Raw genomic sequence first — 20,165 nt, 5'->3', positions numbered from 1 at the left:
GCGCATTGCACCGTGCAGCACACACACTAGCGACACACGCGCATTGCACCGTGCAGCACACACACTAGCGGTACACGCGCATGGCACCGTGTAGCACACGCACTAGCGGCACACGCGCATTGCACCGTGCAGCACACACACTAGCGACACACGCGCATTGCACCGTGCAGCACACACACTAGCGGCACACGCACATGGCACCGTGTAGCACACACACTAGCGGTACACGCGCATGGCACCGTGTAGCACACGCACTAGCGGCACACGCGCATTGCACCGTGCAGCACACACACTAGCGACACACGCGCATTGCACCGTGCAGCACACACACTAGCGGCACACACACTACCAGCACACACACATGGCACCGTGCAGCACACACACTAGCGGTATACGCACATTGCTCCGTGTAGCACACACACTAGCGGTATACGCACATTGCTCCGTGTAGCACACACACTAGCGGCACACGCACACTGCACCGTGTATCACACACACACTAGCAGCACACGCACATGGCACCGTGTAGCACACACACTAGCGGTACACGCGCATGGCACCGTGTAGCACACGCACTAGCGGCACACGCGCATTGCACCGTGCAGAACACACACTAGCGACACACGCGCATTGCACCGTGCAGCACACACACTACCAGCACACGCACATGGCACCGTGTAGCACACACACTAGCGGTACACGCGCATGGCACCGTGTAGCACACGCACTAGCGGCACACGCGCATTGCACCGTGCAGCACACACACTAGCGACACACGCGCATTGCACCGTGCAGCACACACACTAGCGGCACACACACTACCAGCACACACACATGGCACCGTGCAGCACACACACTAGCGGTATACGCACATTGCTCCGTGTAGCACACACACTAGCGGTATACGCACATTGCTCCGTGTAGCACACACACTAGCGGCACACGCACACTGCACCGTGTATCACACACACACTAGCAGCACACGCACATGGCACCGTGTAGCACACACACTAGCGGTACACGCGCATGGCACCGTGTAGCACACGCACTAGCGGCACACGCGCATTGCACCGTGCAGCACACACACTAGCGACACACGCGCATTGCACCGTGCAGCACACACACTAGCGGTACACGCGCATGGCACCGTGTAGCACACGCAGTAGCGGCACACGTGCATTGCACCGTGCAGCACACACACTAGCGACACACGCGCATTGCACCGTGCAGCACACACACTAGCGACACACGCACATGGCACAGTGTAGAACACACACTAGCGGCACACGCACACTGCACCGTGTAGCACACACACTAGCGGCACACGCACACTGCACCGTGTATCACACACACACTAGCAGCACACGCACATGGCACCGTGTAGCACACACACTAGCGGTACACGCGCATGGCACCGTGTAGCACACACACTAGCGGCACACGCGCATTGCACCGTGCAGCACACACACTAGCGACACACGCGCATTGCACCGTGCAGCACACACACTAGCGGCACACACACTACCAGCACACACACATGGCACCGTGCAGCACACACACTAGCGGTATACGCACATTGCTCCGTGTAGCACACACACTAGCGGTATACGCACATTGCTCCGTGTAGCACACACACTAGCGGCACACGCACACTGCACCGTGTATCACACACACACTAGCAGCACACGCACATGGCACCGTGTAGCACACACACTAGCGGTACACGCGCATGGCACCGTGTAGCACACGCACTAGCGGCACACGCGCATTGCACCGTGCAGCACACACACTAGCGACACACGCGCATTGCACCGTGCAGCACACACACTAGCGGTACACGCGCATGGCACCGTGTAGCACACACACTAGCGGCACACGCGCATTGCACCGTGCAGCACACACACTAGCGACACACGCGCATTGCACCGTGCAGCACACACACTAGCGGCACACGCACATGGCACCGTGTAGCACACACACTAGCGGTACACGCGCATGGCACCGTGTAGCACACGCACTAGCGGCACACGCGCATTGCACCGTGCAGCACACACACTAGCGACACACGCGCATTGCACCGTGCAGCACACACACTAGCGGCACACACACTACCAGCACACACACATGGCACCGTGCAGCACACACACTAGCGGTATACGCACATTGCTCCGTGTAGCACACACACTAGCGGTATACGCACATTGCTCCGTGTAGCACACACACTAGCGGCACACGCACACTGCACCGTGTATCACACACACACTAGCAGCACACGCACATGGCAGCGTGTAGCACACACACTAGCGGTACACGCGCATGGCACCGTGTAGCACACGCACTAGCGGCACACGCGCATTGCACCGTGCAGCACACACACTAGCGACACACGCGCATTGCACCGTGCAGCACACACACTAGCGGCACACACACTACCAGCACACACACATGGCACCGTGCAGCACACACACTAGCGGTATACGCACATTGCTCCGTGTAGCACACACACTAGCGGTATACGCACATTGCTCCGTGTAGCACACACACTAGCGGCACACGCACATGGCACCGTGTAGCACACACACTAGCGGCACACGCACACTGCACCGTGTATCACACACACACTAGCAGCACACGCACATGGCACCGTGTAGCACACACACTAGCGGTACACGCGCATGGCACCGTGTAGCACACGCACTAGCGGCACACGCGCATTGCACCGTGCAGCACACACACTAGCGACACACGCGCATTGCACCGTGCAGCACACACAGAAGCGGCACACGCGCATTGCACCGTGCAGCACACACAGAAGCGGCACACGCGCATGGCACCGTGCAGCACACACAGAAGCGGCACACGCGCATGGCACCGTGTAGCACACGCACTAGCGGCACACGCGCATTGCACCGTGTAGCACACGCACTAGCGGCACACGCACATGGCACCGTGTAGCACACACACTAGCGGCACACGCACATGGCACCGTGTAGCACACACACTACCAGCACACACACATGGCACCGTGTAGCACACACACTAGCGGCACACGCACATGGCACCGTGTAGCACACACACTACCAGCACACACACATGGCACCGTGCAGCACACACACTAGCGGCACACGCACACGGCACCGTGTAGCACACACACTACCAGCACACACACATGGCACCGTGCAGCACACACACTAGCGGCACACGCACATTGCACCGTGCAGCACACACACTAGCGGTATACGCACATTGCTCCGTGTAGCACACACACTAGCGGTATACGCACATTGCTCCGTGTAGCACACACACTAGCGGCACACGCACATGGCACCGTGTAGCACACACACTAGCGGCACACGCACACTGCACCGTGTATCACACACACACTAGCAGCACACGCACATGGCACCGTGTAGCACACACACTAGCGGTACACGCGCATGGCACCGTGTAGCACACGCACTAGCGGCACACGCGCATTGCACCGTGCAGCACACACACTAGCGGCACACGCGCATTGCACCGTGCAGCACACACAGAAGCGGCACACGCGCATTGCACCGTGCAGCACACACAGAAGCGGCACACGCGCATGGCACCGTGCAGCACACACAGAAGCGGCACACGCGCATGGCACCGTGTAGCACACGCACTAGCGGCACACGCACATTGCACCGTGTAGCACACGCACTAGCGGCACACGCACATGGCACCGTGTAGCACACACACTAGCGGCACACGCACATGGCACCGTGTAGCACACACACTACCAGCACACACACATGGCACCGTGTAGCACACACACTAGCGGCACACGCACATGGCACCGTGTAGCACACACACTACCAGCACACACACATGGCACCGTGCAGCACACACACTAGCGGCACACGCACACGGCACCGTGTAGCACACACACTACCAGCACACACACATGGCACCGTGCAGCACACACACTAGCGGCACACGCACATTGCACCGTGCAGCACACACACTAGCGGTATACGCACATTGCTCCGTGTAGCACACACACTAGCGGTATACGCACATTGCTCCATGTAGCACACACACTAGCGGTATACGCACATGGCACCGTGTAGCACACACACTAGCGGCACACGCACACTGCACCGTGTATCACACACACACTAGCAGCACACGCACATGGCACCGTGTAGCACACACACTAGCGGTACACGCGCATGGCACCGTGTAGCACACGCACTAGCGGCACACGCGCATTGCACCGTGCAGCACACACACTAGCGACACACGCGCATTGCACCGTGCAGCACACACAGAAGCGGCACACGCGCATTGCACCGTGCAGCACACACAGAAGCGGCACACGCGCATGGCACCGTGCAGCACACACAGAAGCGGCACACGCGCATGGCACAGTGTAGCACACGCACTAGCGGCACACGCACATTGCACCGTGTAGCACACGCACTAGCGGCACACGCACATGGCACCGTGTAGCACACACACTAGCGGCACACGCACATGGCACCGTGTAGCACACACACTACCAGCACACACACATGGCACCGTGTAGCACACACACTAGCGGCACACGCACATGGCACCGTGTAGCACACACACTACCAGCACACACACATGGCACCGTGCAGCACACACACTAGCGGCACACGCACACGGCACCGTGTAGCACACACACTACCAGCACACACACATGGCACCGTGCAGCACACACACTAGCGGCACACGCACATTGCACCGTGCAGCACACACACTAGCGGTATACGCACATTGCTCCGTGTAGCACACACACTAGCGGTATACGCACATTGCTCCGTGTAGCACACACACTAGCGGCACACGCACATGGCACCGTGTAGCACACACACTAGCGGCACACGCACACTGCACCGTGTATCACACACACACTAGCAGCACACGCACATGGCACCGTGTAGCACACACACTAGCGGTACACGCGCATGGCACCGTGTAGCACACGCACTAGCGGCACACGCGCATTGCACCGTGCAGCACACACACTAGCGACACACGCGCATTGCACCGTGCAGCACACACAGAAGCGGCACACGCGCATTGCACCGTGCAGCACACACAGAAGCGGCACACGCGCATGGCACCGTGCAGCACACACAGAAGCGGCACACGCGCATGGCACCGTGTAGCACACGCACTAGCGGCACACGCACATTGCACCGTGTAGCACACGCACTAGCGGCACACGCACATGGCACCGTGTAGCACACACACTAGCGGCACACGCACATGGCACCGTGTAGCACACACACTAGCGGCACACGCACATGGCACCGTGTAGCACACACACTAGCGGCACACTCACATGGCACCATGCAGCACACACACTAGCGGCACACGCACATGGCACAGTGCAGCACACACACTAGCGGCACACGCACATGGCACAGTGTAGCACACACAGAAGCGGCACACGCACATGGCACCGTGTAGCACACACACTAGCGGCACACGCACATGGCACCGTGTAGCACACACACTAGCGGCACACGCACATGGCACCGTGTAGCACACACACTAGCGGCACATGCACATTGCAGCACACACACTAGCGGCACACGCACATTGCACTGTGCAGCACACACAGAAGCGGTACACGCACATGGCACAGTGTAGCACACACACTAGCGGCAGCACACGCACATTGCACCCTGCGGCACACGCACATTGCACCGTGTAGCACACACTAGCGGCACACGCACATGGCACCGTGCAGCACACACACTAGCGGCACACGCACATTGCACCGTGCAGCACACACAGAAGCGGCACACGCACATGGCACAGTGTAGCACACACAGAAGCGGCACACGCACATGGCACCGTGTAGCACACACACTAGCGGCACACGCACATGGCACCGTGTAGCACACACACTAGCGGCACACGCACATTGCAGCACACACACTAGCGGCACACGCACATTGCACCGTGCAGCACACACAGAAGCGGCACACGCACATGGCACAGTGTAGCACACACACTAGCGGCAGCACACGCACATTGCACCCTGCGGCACACGCACATTGCACCGTGTAGCACACACTAGCGGCATACGCACATTGCACCGTGTAGCACACACACACTAGCGGCACACGCACATTGCTCCGTGTAGCACACACACTAGCGGTATACGCACATTGCTCCGTGTAGCACACACACTAGCGGCACACGCACATGGCACCGTGTAGCACACACACTAGCGGCACACGCACACTGCACCGTGTATCACACACACACTAGCAGCACACGCACATGGCACCGTGTAGCACACACACTAGCGGTACACGCGCATGGCACCGTGTAGCACACGCACTAGCGGCACACGCGCATTGCACCGTGCAGCACACACACTAGCGACACACGCGCATTGCACCGTGCAGCACACACAGAAGCGGCACACGCGCATTGCACCGTGCAGCACACACAGAAGCGGCACACGCGCATGGCACCGTGCAGCACACACAGAAGCGGCACACGCGCATGGCACCGTGTAGCACACGCACTAGCGGCACACGCACATTGCACCGTGTAGCACACGCACTAGCGGCACACGCACATGGCACCGTGTAGCACACACACTAGCGGCACACGCACATGGCACCGTGTAGCACACACACTAGCGGCACACGCACATGGCACCGTGTAGCACACACACTAGCGGCACACACACATGGCACCATGCAGCACACACACTAGCGGCACACGCACATGGCACAGTGCAGCACACACACTAGCGGCACACGCACATGGCACAGTGTAGCACACACAGAAGCGGCACACGCACATGGCACCGTGTAGCACACACACTAGCGGCACACGCACATGGCACCGTGTAGCACACACACTAGCGGCACACGCACATGGCACCGTGTAGCACACACACTAGCGGCACACGCACATTGCAGCACACACACTAGCGGCACACGCACATTGCACTGTGCAGCACACACAGAAGCGGCACACGCACATGGCACAGTGTAGCACACACACTAGCGGCAGCACACGCACATTGCACCCTGCGGCACACGCACATTGCACCGTGTAGCACACACTAGCGGCACACGCACATGGCACCGTGCAGCACACACACTAGCGGCACACGCACATTGCACCGTGCAGCACACACAGAAGCGGCACACGCACATGGCACAGTGTAGCACACACAGAAGCGGCACACGCACATGGCACCGTGTAGCACACACACTAGCGGCACACGCACATGGCACCGTGTAGCACACACACTAGCGGCACACGCACATTGCAGCACACACACTAGCGGCACACGCACATTGCACCGTGCAGCACACACAGAAGCGGCACACGCACATGGCACAGTGTAGCACACACACTAGCGGCAGCACACGCACATTGCACCCTGCGGCACACGCACATTGCACCGTGTAGCACACACTAGCGGCATACGCACATTGCACCGTGTAGCACACACACACTAGCGGCACACGCACATTGCACCGTGTAGCACACACACACTAGCGGCACACGCACATTGCACCGTGTAGCGCACACACTAGCGGCACACGCACATTGCACCGTGTAGCGCACACACTAGCGGCAAACGCACATTGCACCGTGTAGCGCACACACTAGCGGCACACGCACATTGCACCGTGTAGCCCACACACTAGCGGCACACGCACATTGCACCGTGTAGCACACACACTAGAGGCACACGCACATTGCACCGTGTAGCACACACACTAGCGGCACACGCACATTGCACCGTGTAGCACACACACTAGCGGCACACGCACATTGCACCGTGTAGCACACACACTAGCGGCACACGCACATTGCACCGTGTAGCACACACAATAGCGGCACACGCACATTGCACCGTGTAGCACACACACTAGCGGCACACGCACATTGCACCATTGTGGGGTCCTTAGATTCTTACTGATTAATTACAAGGCCTAGATTCTAAAAGGTGGGTATACACTAGACTAGGGGTGGGCAATAAGCGCCCCCCACCCACAGCTGTTGCAGATCTACCCATCCCAGCATGCCTTGCCACAGTTTAGCTATTTGGCCATGCTAAAACTGTGGCAAGGCATGCTGGGAATTGTAGTTCAAAAACATCTGGAGGGCCGCTTATTGCCCACCCCTTGCTCTAGACGATGTGTGGTCCGATCCCGTGGATGGGAGCAACATATAAGGTACATCGTCTAGCGAGTACCCATGATATGGGCGCTCCAGCAGGACATTACCGTCAGCGACATTGCCAGTCGGCCCAGCTGCACGTAGCTCCTTTTTTAATTTATTTTCTTCCAATAAGTTGACGATGCTGCAGAGTGTGGCACACATTGCGGCCCACTGGGCAGTCTGTTTATGTATACACATCTGTGACAGACTTGGAAAGAATTATGGTAGCGTGCAGCAAGCAATCGCAGAATGGCTTTTCTGTATCAACAGAGCGGTCATGAAAAGGGTAGACAGGGCAGTTCTCCCTCGTCTACAACACAGAGCTCTCACAAGGGAGCTTCCGCCTTCATCTTCAATGCATCTTACGGCCTTTGGGGTTTGTTTAGACATAAATCTCCCTAGTTAAAATAATGTGATCATTTGTGGATTTACAGGCACGGCTCTTCGGAGCGATACTTTCCCTTTTTAGGATTGATCAGCAGGATGCACAAACAGAGGCGGCCAAGTCTGGATTTACAGCCACTGACATCTCCAGTAACGGCTGGCACAAGTCACTGGTGTCACACGCAGATCCCGCGGGGGGGGCATTTCAACACCGCAAGACTGTACCCACAGGGCAGAACAGATATGTACAGAGCTGGCACTGCTATGAGGAGTGGGTGAGGGTCTTGCCTCAGGTGCTATTACGAAGCTCTGAGAAAAACCAGTGCACTCAGGGATTATGGTTTATTGCTGAAATGATAACTAGGGAACACGTGCGTGTTTAGTTTACTTTATTTTGCTGTAGACGTGTACAGAGGCCCTTATTACTCTGCACAGGGCTAATGCCAGGATACAAGTAATAAATACTGAAGTACTGAACTACATGTCGCCAGATCCTCTCTCCCAAACACACACTGACATGTTGGTGGAACTGAAACGCTCTGTGCTGCTGGTAACATTCTAATACACTGATAAGGGACTGCTGGCTGTACCTGACAGATGTCCCTCTTCTGCTGTTTAGCACGTCCCCGTTTAAAAATAAAAAAACAATAGGCGCTGGGACTGGGCTGCCAAGTAGCCAATCAGTCATGGACAAGGACACAACACTAGCATTGCCCAGCAATAACTATTGTAACGCTCAGAAATGGGAGTACTCTTGTTTATCAGAAGGAGCAATGTTTTCACAAGACAGAGAGACGAACTTCGATCAGGACACAGAAAAACAACGGTTACCTCTCTCTGCGGGTCTTCTCCAGCTTGTCCTTCAGGATGAGGATCTCCTTTTTCAGGGTGAGCTGTTGGCTCTCGGTGTCGCGCAGTTCCTTCTTCAGGTTCTTGATCTCGGAGACGTGCAGGACCTCGCGCTTGGACATCTCCTCCTCGTAGAAGACGCTTTTCTTCTCCAGGTCCGTCTTCAGCTTGTTGATCTCTTGCTGGTGCGATGAGCTGCTGAATCCCGGGGAGCGGCCAACATGCTTTTGCTGGCAGGAAAGTAAAATAAAGGCCTGCTGTAATGTGAATATTAATGAGGTGGGTGGCATTACCCAAACATGATACGGAAACCCTCCCCCCCATTATTTATGGATATTCTGAGGTGACACCTCATGCCTCTATACCACTTGCTTATTAGCATATGTGAGACGCACAATACATTGCACTGGAACTCATTTACAGAGAATCTGCCATGTAGACACTGTGGCGGCAGCCATTTTGCTGAAGACAGGAGCAGACACATTATCACAGCATAAGGAACTACCGTCCTCACCGAGGCAACTGGAATCTCCTCTTGTATCAGCGATTCTCAGAGCAGTGACGGGAGGCTACTTCTGCCTATGGGATGGAGGTATTATACTGCAGCAAGTGGGATCTAATGCCTCCACATCACACTGACCAATGGCGGATGTTGTTACTCTCTCAGTCGTACACACACCTCAGCTGGATCTCCCCTTGTATCTGACTGGGTGAACAGTGCAGCAGCGGGGAGATTGTGCATAGAATGTAAGCTCTTACGAGCAGGGCCCTCTACCCTCTTGTGCACCAAACACTTGGCTGCTTTGCTCTGTTGGTTATCTGGGTGTTATGGTCGCTTATGTAGCAATGTATATTATCCTCGTCCTGTATTGTATTGTACTTTAAGTTACTGGTCAACCTATTTGTTTATGTACTGTGTAAGGCGTTGCGGAACACTAGTGGCGCCATATAAATAAATGATAATAATAATAGAATAAATGTGTCGCGAGACTGGAGACGGAATTGCGGGCGACTGAGTTGTGTGTACGCAGAGATCCGGCTGAGTACAGATGGATCTCTGCACCAAGGTAAGGACTGGTGCAATTTTGCGCTGATGATGGCCACCTTTACAAGGATAAGTATGGCGGACGGTGCGTCCAACTGATTACAGGTGGAGATACGCATTTTTTCCCCCCGAGCGCGCAATGCAGCAAACTGCTGGCGACCCTGAATCAGCCCCAAAAACCGTAACTCCGACATGAATCGTGTATTAACAGTCCCCATACTGGAAGCACTCTTACAATATAGTAATGATCATTCCCATTGTATTTATGGTCTCTAAGGTGCAAATAAACAGAACATTTGGGGAACTCGCCAAATCTATTCTCCACCCGCCCAACTGTTTAGTAATAGAGAGTCTCCGCCTACAAGCCCCCTATCCCTGTCGGGATGCCGACCACCTTATGGCTGACTGCGCTACAGGACACCCAGTCCTCCGAGTACAATAGAGCTGTATGGAGATGGCCCGTAATACGCAGGTATGAGACGCAGTAACAGGAATCCCAGGGGAGTGGCAATGCTGGTTACATGATGGGGGTTGTCATCTCTTACACACCATGCTAGCAGCCATTTTATGGGCGGAGCCAGTACTTATGTCACTATGAAGCTGTATCCTGCCAGAAGGCAAACACAAGGCGTGTGTGTGTGTGTGTGTGTGTGTGTGTGTGTGTGTGTGTCACGTTCATCGCCTGGCTGATGACACCTGCACAGAGCATGTATTGCAGACATTTTCTCATCGCTGTACAGCACATTCCGGTGTCGCGCGCACCAGGGTGACAATTTGGACGCCTTGATGACTCTATGAACTGAGAGGACACAGTAATGCTCCCTCCTGCTCTCCCCACAGATGTTCTGCATTAAGCTCCGGAGAAACCAGCCAGCGGGTCTGTATTTTTACTACTAAAGATTTACCTCCATATAAAAACTTTACTGCCGGGTCTGTTCAGTGTAAATGCCGGGAAAGACAATCTGCTAACAATAACGCAGGGACTCGCTATCTCTCAGAGGGCCCTCTGAGCATGGCTAATGCTGCTTAGCTGCTGGCACAATACGGTCCCCCGACATACCGGCACCCCCTGGATATTATGCACTGATTTGCAGCTCTTACAGGGGATAGCAATGCTGACATGAACCGCACCGGGCACCTGATCTCTAGCCCCTCTCCCAGAATACACACCCTCCACTACATTCAGGTCACTCTCAGTGTTAGGGGATTGCCACAGACCCAAAAGTCAAAGCTAAACCCCTCAGGACCACAGGATCAGGTGACCCCCATACTAAATGCTTCTATTAAATAAAGATTCTACACCAGATATTTGGCCGTATTGGGAACTTTCTGTAACTGCAGCCACACGGTCTAATCGCTCTCATTACATTATATCCCACTCCCCACACAAGAGACAGTGAGGGGACGAGCAGCCAAATCTACTGAACACGCCAGGGAAGACTCCGATAGATGGCCACTGCCCCATACGTACTTTCAGCCCCTCCAGCTCGCTTTCCAATTGCTTGGCATATTGCTCGCTGCGTTCTCGCAGTTTTCGGTCCTTTGAGGCTTCGGCCGTCGCAGCTTCCGCCTGAGCTTCAATCTGAAAGAAAGATGCATGGGAGACACAAATCAGTCCCACCCAGAGCACTGGGAGATATAAGGACTCTGTTATACAGGAACTGCTACATGTACAATCCCGCTGTTATACAGGAACAGATGGGACATGGAGAGTACAGTCCCTCTGTTATACAGGAACAGATGGGACATGGAGAGTACAGTCCCTCTGTTATACAGGAACAGATGGGACATGGAGAGTACAGTCCCTCTGTTATACAGGAACAGATGGGACATGGAGAGTACAGTCCCTCTGTTATACAGGAACAGATGGGACATGGAGAGTACAGTCCCGCTGTTATACAGGAACAGATGGGACATGGAGAGTACAGTCCCTCTGTTATACAGGAACAGATGGGACATGGAGAGTACAGTCCTTCTGTTATACAGGAACAGATGGGACATGGAAAGTACAGTCCCTCTGTTATACAGGAACAGATGGGACATGGAGAGTACAGTCCTTCTGTTATACAGGAACAGATGGGACATGGAGAGTACAGTCCCTCTGTTATACAGGAACAGATGGGACATGGAGAGTACAGTCCCTCTGTTATACAGGAACAGATGGGACATGGAGAGTACAGTCCCTTTGTTATACAGGAACAGATGGGACATGGAGAGTACAGTCCTTCTGTTATACAGGAACAGATGGGACATGGAGAGTACAGTCCCTCTGTTATACAGGAACAGATGGGACATGGAGAGTACAGTCCCTCTGTTATACAGGAACTGTTGGACATGGAAAGTACAGTCCCTCTGTTACACAGGAGTGGTTAGACATGAACAGTACAATCCCGCTGTTATACAGGAACGGATGGGACATGGAGTACAGTCCCTCTGTTATACGGGAACTATTGGACATGGAGAGTACAGTCCCTCTGTTGTTCAGGAACGATTGGACATGGAGAGTACAGTCCATCTGTTATACAGGAACTGTTGGACATGGAGAGTACAGTCCCTCTGTTATGGAGAGTACAGTCCATCTGTTATACAGGAACTGTTGGACATGGACAGTACAGTCCCTCTGTTATGGAGAGTACAGTCCATCTGTTATACAGGAACTGTTGGACATGGAGAGTAAAGTCCCTCTGTGATACAGGAAAGGCTGGACATGGAGAGTAAAGTCCCTCTATTACACAGGAACTGTTGGACATGGAGAGTACAGTCCCTCTATTATACAGGAAAGGTTGGACATGGAGAGTACAGTCCATAGGTTATACAGGAACTGTTGGACATGGAGACCGCAGTCCCTCTGTTATGGAGAGTAGTGTCCATCTGTTGTACAGGAACTGTTGGACATGGACAGTACAGTCCCTCATGGAGAGTACAGTCCCTCTGGTCTGCATTGGTGGGGATACAAGTTGTATCAGTTTGTGGCAGAGGATTATGTAAACAGGTAAAAGTGTGAAGAGGGTGTGATTTTAGGAATAAAAAAAGTAAGAAATAACTTGTCAGCCATGAGAAGAACATTGGGCTTCTAAGTGACCTTGTTTTAACGTTTCAACTAAGTGCAAATTTCTAACTTTACTAAGATGCATCCAAAGACCGTGCGACTGGTCTGCGTACCCCAACATGCGCCAGGCAGACAAGTTAGCGCACTTACACACATAAAGAAGCATTGACTCTGTGGATTGTAAATGACATTTCAATGATTATACAAGCACTTATCAGAGAGTACAATGTCTGTATTAAACAATAACGCTACAGACAGAGTGAGTGCAGGTGAAATCATAGCGTCCTGCCCACATTGGTGCAATAAGCGAAACATGAACAATCTGTAACTGCATTATTACGGATATATATGAGGTGTAGGGATTATTACGCTTTATCACCTACCTCCTTCTTGGCCCTTTCCGCTCTGCGCAGTTCTTGCCGCAGTGCCTCCACTTTCTGCGCCACACTCTCCGTCTCCTCTTCCTTGTCGCGGAGCTGACGCACAAACTTCTGCTTGTGAGAGCGGAGCTCGGTGAGGCGCTCGCTCATCTCCTTCATCTCCTGCAGGGTCTGCTTCTGCTGGCTCTGGGCTTCCTTCAGCTCTTTGGTCTGGGACTTTAACTTCTCGTTAGACTCTGCCAGGTCCTAAAAACATGGTCATCAAGAGGGAAGTTCATTCTGAAGTCAGCGACACTCACAAATCCGAGTGTACCCTAAAAAGGGTAATGTCATGGAGGGAGGATTGCAAACTCCTAACGTCATCCCTACCTAAAAGAAAAAGTCTCAACGAACATTACAAACCACATTTGAACAAACTGAAGCAAATAATAATTATTAGAGAAGATGCGAACATTTTATATATCTGTCTATATGTTTATTATAAATACTTGTTGGTTATCCAACATGTGGCGGACGCCATAGCTCCTGACATTTTGGAGAGGTCTCACCTTGCTCAGATCCTCTTTCTCCTGTTTCAGGATTTTCATCTGTTTTTCTAAGGTCTTGATTTGTCTTGAGAAGTCCTCAAAATCGTGTCGCGTCACGGCGCTCTTCTCCAGCTGCTGGTTGAGCTGGACAGGGCCTAGGGGATGACAAGCGTTCCCATAAATAAGGCGGAGACATTAAGCGCACCTGAGAGCAGCATATGGAGACGGCCATATAAGCAGCTTATTGCTAGGAATGGTCTATTTCCATTTAACATTCTCGTGGAGGTGGTTAGCCTTTAATTCAGCCAGTATCCCAAATGTTAATGCGCCATTGTCCGGACATGCACACAAAGGCAGTTTTCAATACAATTAACAAATCTGAAAATCTGGGACAGAGGCCCTGATTCAGAGCCGGACGCACTTAAAGAGCGCTCGCTCTGAATCAGGGCGTTTTTTTTTTTTTTTGGTGCGGCCTCCTGGCCGCTCGCATAGCTGTGGGTGACCACCCACAGCTATAGGGAGCGGCCATGTTGATGGTCGCGATGGTCAAGACCATCGCGACCATCAGGCTTGCGACGAGACCCTTGTGGTAGGGTCTTGTGGCCGCAAGCCCCAGAGAGATTTCGGCTCTAACAGAGCCGGAATCTCTCCACTGACATCACTAGTGATGTCAGTGGGGCCGCCCCCAAACGGGAGGCGTTCTCATGGGAATGCCTTTGTTTGGGCAGCCACCCCTCCAGGCTCGCCCCCTTTGGTGCGAGCTGTTGACTCAACATCAACAGCTCGCCCCCTTTGGTGCGAGACCTGAGAGCGACGGAGTGCCCGTCACTATCCGGGTCTCGCGCATGCGCACGACGGAGCTCTGGGCCACCATCGACCCGGTTGCGAGCGCTCAGCGCTTGCGACCGGGTCTGAATCAGGCCCAGAGTCCACATACTGTAGCGCTCACACATCTTGCGCTAGAGGATTAAGTCCGCCTGTAGCAACTTCATGCATTTAACATAATTATGACACATGGGGCTCGATTCCATTGAATGCAAAAGAAAAAGCATCGGGTTATTAATTCAGCGCGCTGTTAGGTCAGAGAATGCCCGTGAAGTGTGCGGACGGTGGAGAGCGGCACCGCAGAGATTGGCAGAACTTTGCATACGGGAGAATGTGCGCATTTCATTCCGTGCGCACAATGTGGTAGAATCTATGGCCGATTTGCATTCAACTCAGCATCATGCAAACTATTTAAAGATAAATGCTCTCAATGGCTCCGTTAGGTTGTTAGATGCACCCTTCCAGAGAGTGTCTCTAACAATCAACTTATTTTCACACTTCTCAACCTTTTGTACACTGCATAGAGGACCCCACACTGCGCCAATTGTACCAGTGGATGCGGGTAACAGGATCCTGAAACGCTGTGTAACGTGACACAATGGTGACATCACTAAAAAAAACTAAAATAACCTGCCACCCTCGCAGTGTTTTTACGTATCATCCACCGACCGATATAAATCTATTTATGTCTTATCATTCGACAATGCAATGTGAGGTATGATCAGGTCAATATTACAGTGGTTTTCGGTTACTAGGTGAAATGCTGATGTGATGTAGTAAGTACAACAATACGGATTTATGTGTGAATGACGGACGCACTTTAGCTCCCCCCCCCCCCTCTAGAATACCAGGAATGCCTCAGCATCTGCACACACTTACATACCCCCCCAATCTCCCCCCTGCTAACTGACGTCTCCCCCTGCGGGACATCGTATGCGTCATACTGTGAAAACGGAGAGTCAGATGCAGGGTGGGGTGAAGGATATCTTGTCCCTTTATTTTGCCATTTAATTTATTTTCAGCCTAAACATTAGCACACTAAGGGCCTGATAGGGAATCACAAGCAATGCGGTCACAATTCCATCTACTATCTGCGTCTGGAAGTCCCGCACCAACATCCGTCGGTATTCACATTCTGGCGTATCTAAGTAACCGCCCCAGGCCTTCCACTTCATCGTGATCGATGTCATCAGCACCAGACCCAATCTTAGGGCAGGAGATCAGACCGACATCGGACAGGTCTCTGCAAACGTACAGCTCAGAACAATACCCAGCTCTTTGCGCACATCCATGGCAAATATACTGTGCGTACGAATGTCACGTTACTGCCCTGTACGCACCCACTAACGCCATCCAGCCAAAAGCCGAGAAGCAACCAAGAGCTATACGGCTCAGAAGTGCTTAAAAAAAAAAACTATTTAAAAAAAAAAAAAAACACGCTCGAGTCGTCCCCATTTTGAATTGCGTGCAACTTAGAGCCAGGCCATAACTGTGTATTTTTGGCAAGCAAAATAGATGGACCTTAACAATTTGGAAGACTTTTTATGCACCAAATTTAACAGCGTTAGCACAAATCAGGATTCCGTCAAAGATCTGATTACATGTAGTTATTACAGGATTCCCAAAAGAAAGTCTTCTATAAAGTGACCTCCAATAGAAGCCACTTAGTTTTACTCAATACGGCACAGAGGTAACGCAACTCAGAAGAGACGATTTTAAGTAAAAGGACTTTACAGATGACCGTAGGTATAGTACTGGCAGAACCCTACAAAACGACTTATGCACATCTCGTTAGGACTCAATCATGAAGCATTATTTTCAGGTTCAAATATACCCAGTATAACCGTCTCACTGAAGACCAGAATCTCTTCCACCCTCCATCTGATCTAAACAAGGTCACTTAGCAAATTCCTGCTCACAGCGAGTTCTTGGGAAGCACTGACGCCGGATCCTTGATTAGGCCCATGAATATTCAGCACACAGGACGGACGCTTCCCCCTGGGACCAGGAGTCACGTGCACATTAATGGCCACAGCAAATCTGCGCACGTGAGCTGCACCTGGCCTTGTCGGGAGACTGGAATAAGGTTTAGCAGCCCCGGGAATATTTGTGGGCGCTGGTGGTGATCCGGTAGCAGGCTGTTATCACTTCATGCATCGCAAGAGTCATGTGGGTCTGGTGTTTAGTCCGACACATTCCAGACGGGAACTGCAGCGTATGGAGGAGGAAGTGGGCGCAGGTGTGCCTGTTTATATACAGATTATGTGCTAAAATCAGGACCATATGCCTCCGGTAATCTGTGCTAACAGAAAGGTAAAGCAACAGCTCCTTTAAAATAGGATAAAAATGAAAGTCTCCGTTTGTTTTCCTCAGGAAAAGGTAATTCCTTTGTAAAATAAACCAGGGTCTAGAATAGCAGTTGGACGCAGGCCCCCCGATTAACAGTCTGTGATTCATTTATTGCTTGTGGCTATTTGGATATCAGGCAATAACCCAGTATCTTATTACTTGCACGTGTGTGCACTTCTACAATACATCCTTTATGCAGCAAATACTATACGTTTATAGCACCATCGTACCTAGTGTATGCAGTATAAAATGTGTATACGGAAGGTTCCATACTATGACAGAAGGATAAAGGTACGCCTGTCTCATTTACATAGTAGAAGCTGACATTTTCTGGTCTGGGGTGCATAGATAAAATGCTTCCCCCGCAAACCATTTCTCTAGCTCGGATACACTCCTGAAATTTTAGCACCTATATCTTTGAAGTCATTTGCAGTCCTATTACATAAAGCAACGCTCATTTTCGCGTTTGGAGTTTTAACGGCCCACCATGATAATAAAAGACATTTGCAAAAAAAAATAAAAAATCAGGACAGTCCATCTCAAAATCTAAAAATGTAATTTAACCTACAGTATGCAAGACGATCCAATATTATTTCATTATTGCACAACTATTAGACCTTCTTTCCTGTCGTCAAGCACATGTCGATTTAAGATTTATATACACGCATTTGTCCACAAAGCTTGGGAACGGTGTGCATATAATGGTCACACTAGCTGCAGAGGAGGATTCTGGGACATGGCAAGGCTACAGGTACATTCAGTAGAAGCTCCTGTCCTCCCCGGGGACGCTGCTGATTGCCAGACGGAGGCTTTGGCTCTACCCTGCCTTGTCTACTAATGAGCTTGTTGTAAAACTTCATACACAGTTCTAGGTGCAACCTGCTGAGCACATGGGAAGAGCGATAAATGGCTGAACGCAAGTGAGTCAGGGCTGCGCGGCGAGCAGGACATATCACTACCGCGTAAATATGGAAAAAAAAAAGAGGGATTAGGAAGAGCAATAAATTTGATGTGCGATTGGCATAAGGCCCGTAGTGGCTGATTAATCTGAAATGTGACCAGAATACTTCGGCAGTGAGCGATAAGTACTTTGCCGATCTTATTTAATGACACTTTTGCGCAGCGGGAGAGACGGCAGTGGCAGGGGATGGTAGACAGTCCGCTGTCCGGAGGGCTGTCTGTATGGCATGAAGTAACGCTAACATGTAATTCCATTCAGCCAAGACAAATCTGTTCTCTGTGCCTGAACCTCTGGGCTGTTATCGTTCACATAATTGGCAGAGGACAGGATTCCTGAAGATTTTCTCCTGTGTTACTGAAACAACAGAAGTGTTCCTCTCTCCCGGTGTATTGGAAACACATGCCGGGAGCACTGCTTGTTTTACAGCAAAGCCGTCTCTGTGACTCACTGCAAAGCAATCTTCACCAACAGCAGCAGTTACTGTATAATTGGGGCTGATACAAGCTGCCGTGCACAGACTCACTTATGTTATCACAGTACTCTCTATGGGTCTGTGCGCAGTGTCACAGTACTCTCTATGGGTCTGTGCGCAGTATCACAGTACTCTCTATGGGTCTGCGCGCGGTGTCACAGTACTCTCTACGGGTCTGCGCGCAGTGTCACAGTACTCTCTACGGGTCTGCGCGCAGTGTCACAGTACTCTCTACGGGTCTGCGCGCAGTGTCACAGTACTCTCTACGGGTCTGCGCGCAGTGTCACAGTACTCTCTACGGGTCTGCGCGCAGTGTCACAGTACTCTCTACGGGTCTGCGCGCAGTGTCACAGTACTCTCTACGGGTCTGCGCGCAGTGTCACAGTACTCTCTACGGGTCTGCGCGCAGTGTCACAGTACTCTCTACGGGTCTGCGCGCAGTGTCACAGTACTCTCTATGGGTCTTTTATTTTAACATCTGAAGAGCTGTTCTGGTGCAGCAGAGGTGAGCGGCAGCGAGGGGTCCCGCCACAGACTGAGCGGCAGCGAGGGGTCCCGCCACAGTCTGAGCGGCAGCGAGGGGTCCCGCCACAGTCTGAGCGGCAGCGAGGGGTCCCGCCACAGACTGAGCGGCAGCGAGGGGTCCCGCCACAGACTGAGCGGCAGCGAGGGGTCCCGCCACAGACTGAGCGGCAGCGAGGGGTCCCGCCACAGACTGAGCGGCAGCGAGGGGTCCCGCCACAGACTGAGCGGCAGCGAGGGGTCCCGCCACAGACTGAGCGGCAGCGAGGGGTCCCGCCACAGACTGAGCGGCAGCGAGGGGTCCCGCCACAGACTGAGGGGTCATAATTTTTCTCCAACCTGATGTCGGAATTACAGACCCACTCTCACGGGCAGACCCTCAGTTAGAATGTCATTGGCCATCATCAGACAACCTCTAAACCTCAATTTTCAATGCAATTCAAGCTGAATTTCAAGTGGTTTGTACTGATGATACAGTGTGGAGGTCTGTAAGATTACTTGCAGTATTTTCTCCATGTTGCGCTGGTCTGGCGATAATGCAACGCCTGTATCTGGCGGTGGCGCAATGCTTGTGAGCTGCGCTGGGGGTCATTCGGTGTT

General features: G+C 52.7%; 1 protein-coding gene across 5 annotated transcripts in view; it reads right to left on the bottom strand.

Moving 5' to 3' along the window:
- CDC42BPA (CDC42 binding protein kinase alpha) overlaps window positions 1-20,165 on the bottom strand; it is a 289,477-nt gene that overhangs the window by 117,811 nt on the left and 151,501 nt on the right. For all 5 annotated transcript variants that reach the window (XM_088444439.1, XM_088444443.1, XM_088444441.1 and 2 more), the window contains exons 12-15: window positions 14,458-14,591; window positions 13,913-14,155; window positions 11,952-12,062; window positions 9,418-9,665 (exon numbers count right to left, since the gene is read on the bottom strand). In XM_088444439.1, the coding sequence (XP_088300565.1) occupies window positions 9,418-9,665; window positions 11,952-12,062; window positions 13,913-14,155; window positions 14,458-14,591 (736 nt within the window). The remainder of the gene's footprint in view (window positions 1-9,417; window positions 9,666-11,951; window positions 12,063-13,912; window positions 14,156-14,457; window positions 14,592-20,165) is intronic.

The sequence above is a fragment of the Taudactylus pleione genome, unplaced genomic scaffold (assembly GCF_031769625.1).
Source record: "Taudactylus pleione unplaced genomic scaffold, aTauple2 ptg000363l, whole genome shotgun sequence".
NCBI lineage: Eukaryota > Metazoa > Chordata > Amphibia > Anura > Myobatrachidae > Taudactylus > Taudactylus pleione.
Note: the sequence above shows the minus strand (reverse complement) of the source record. Positions and strands in the feature narration are given on the sequence as shown.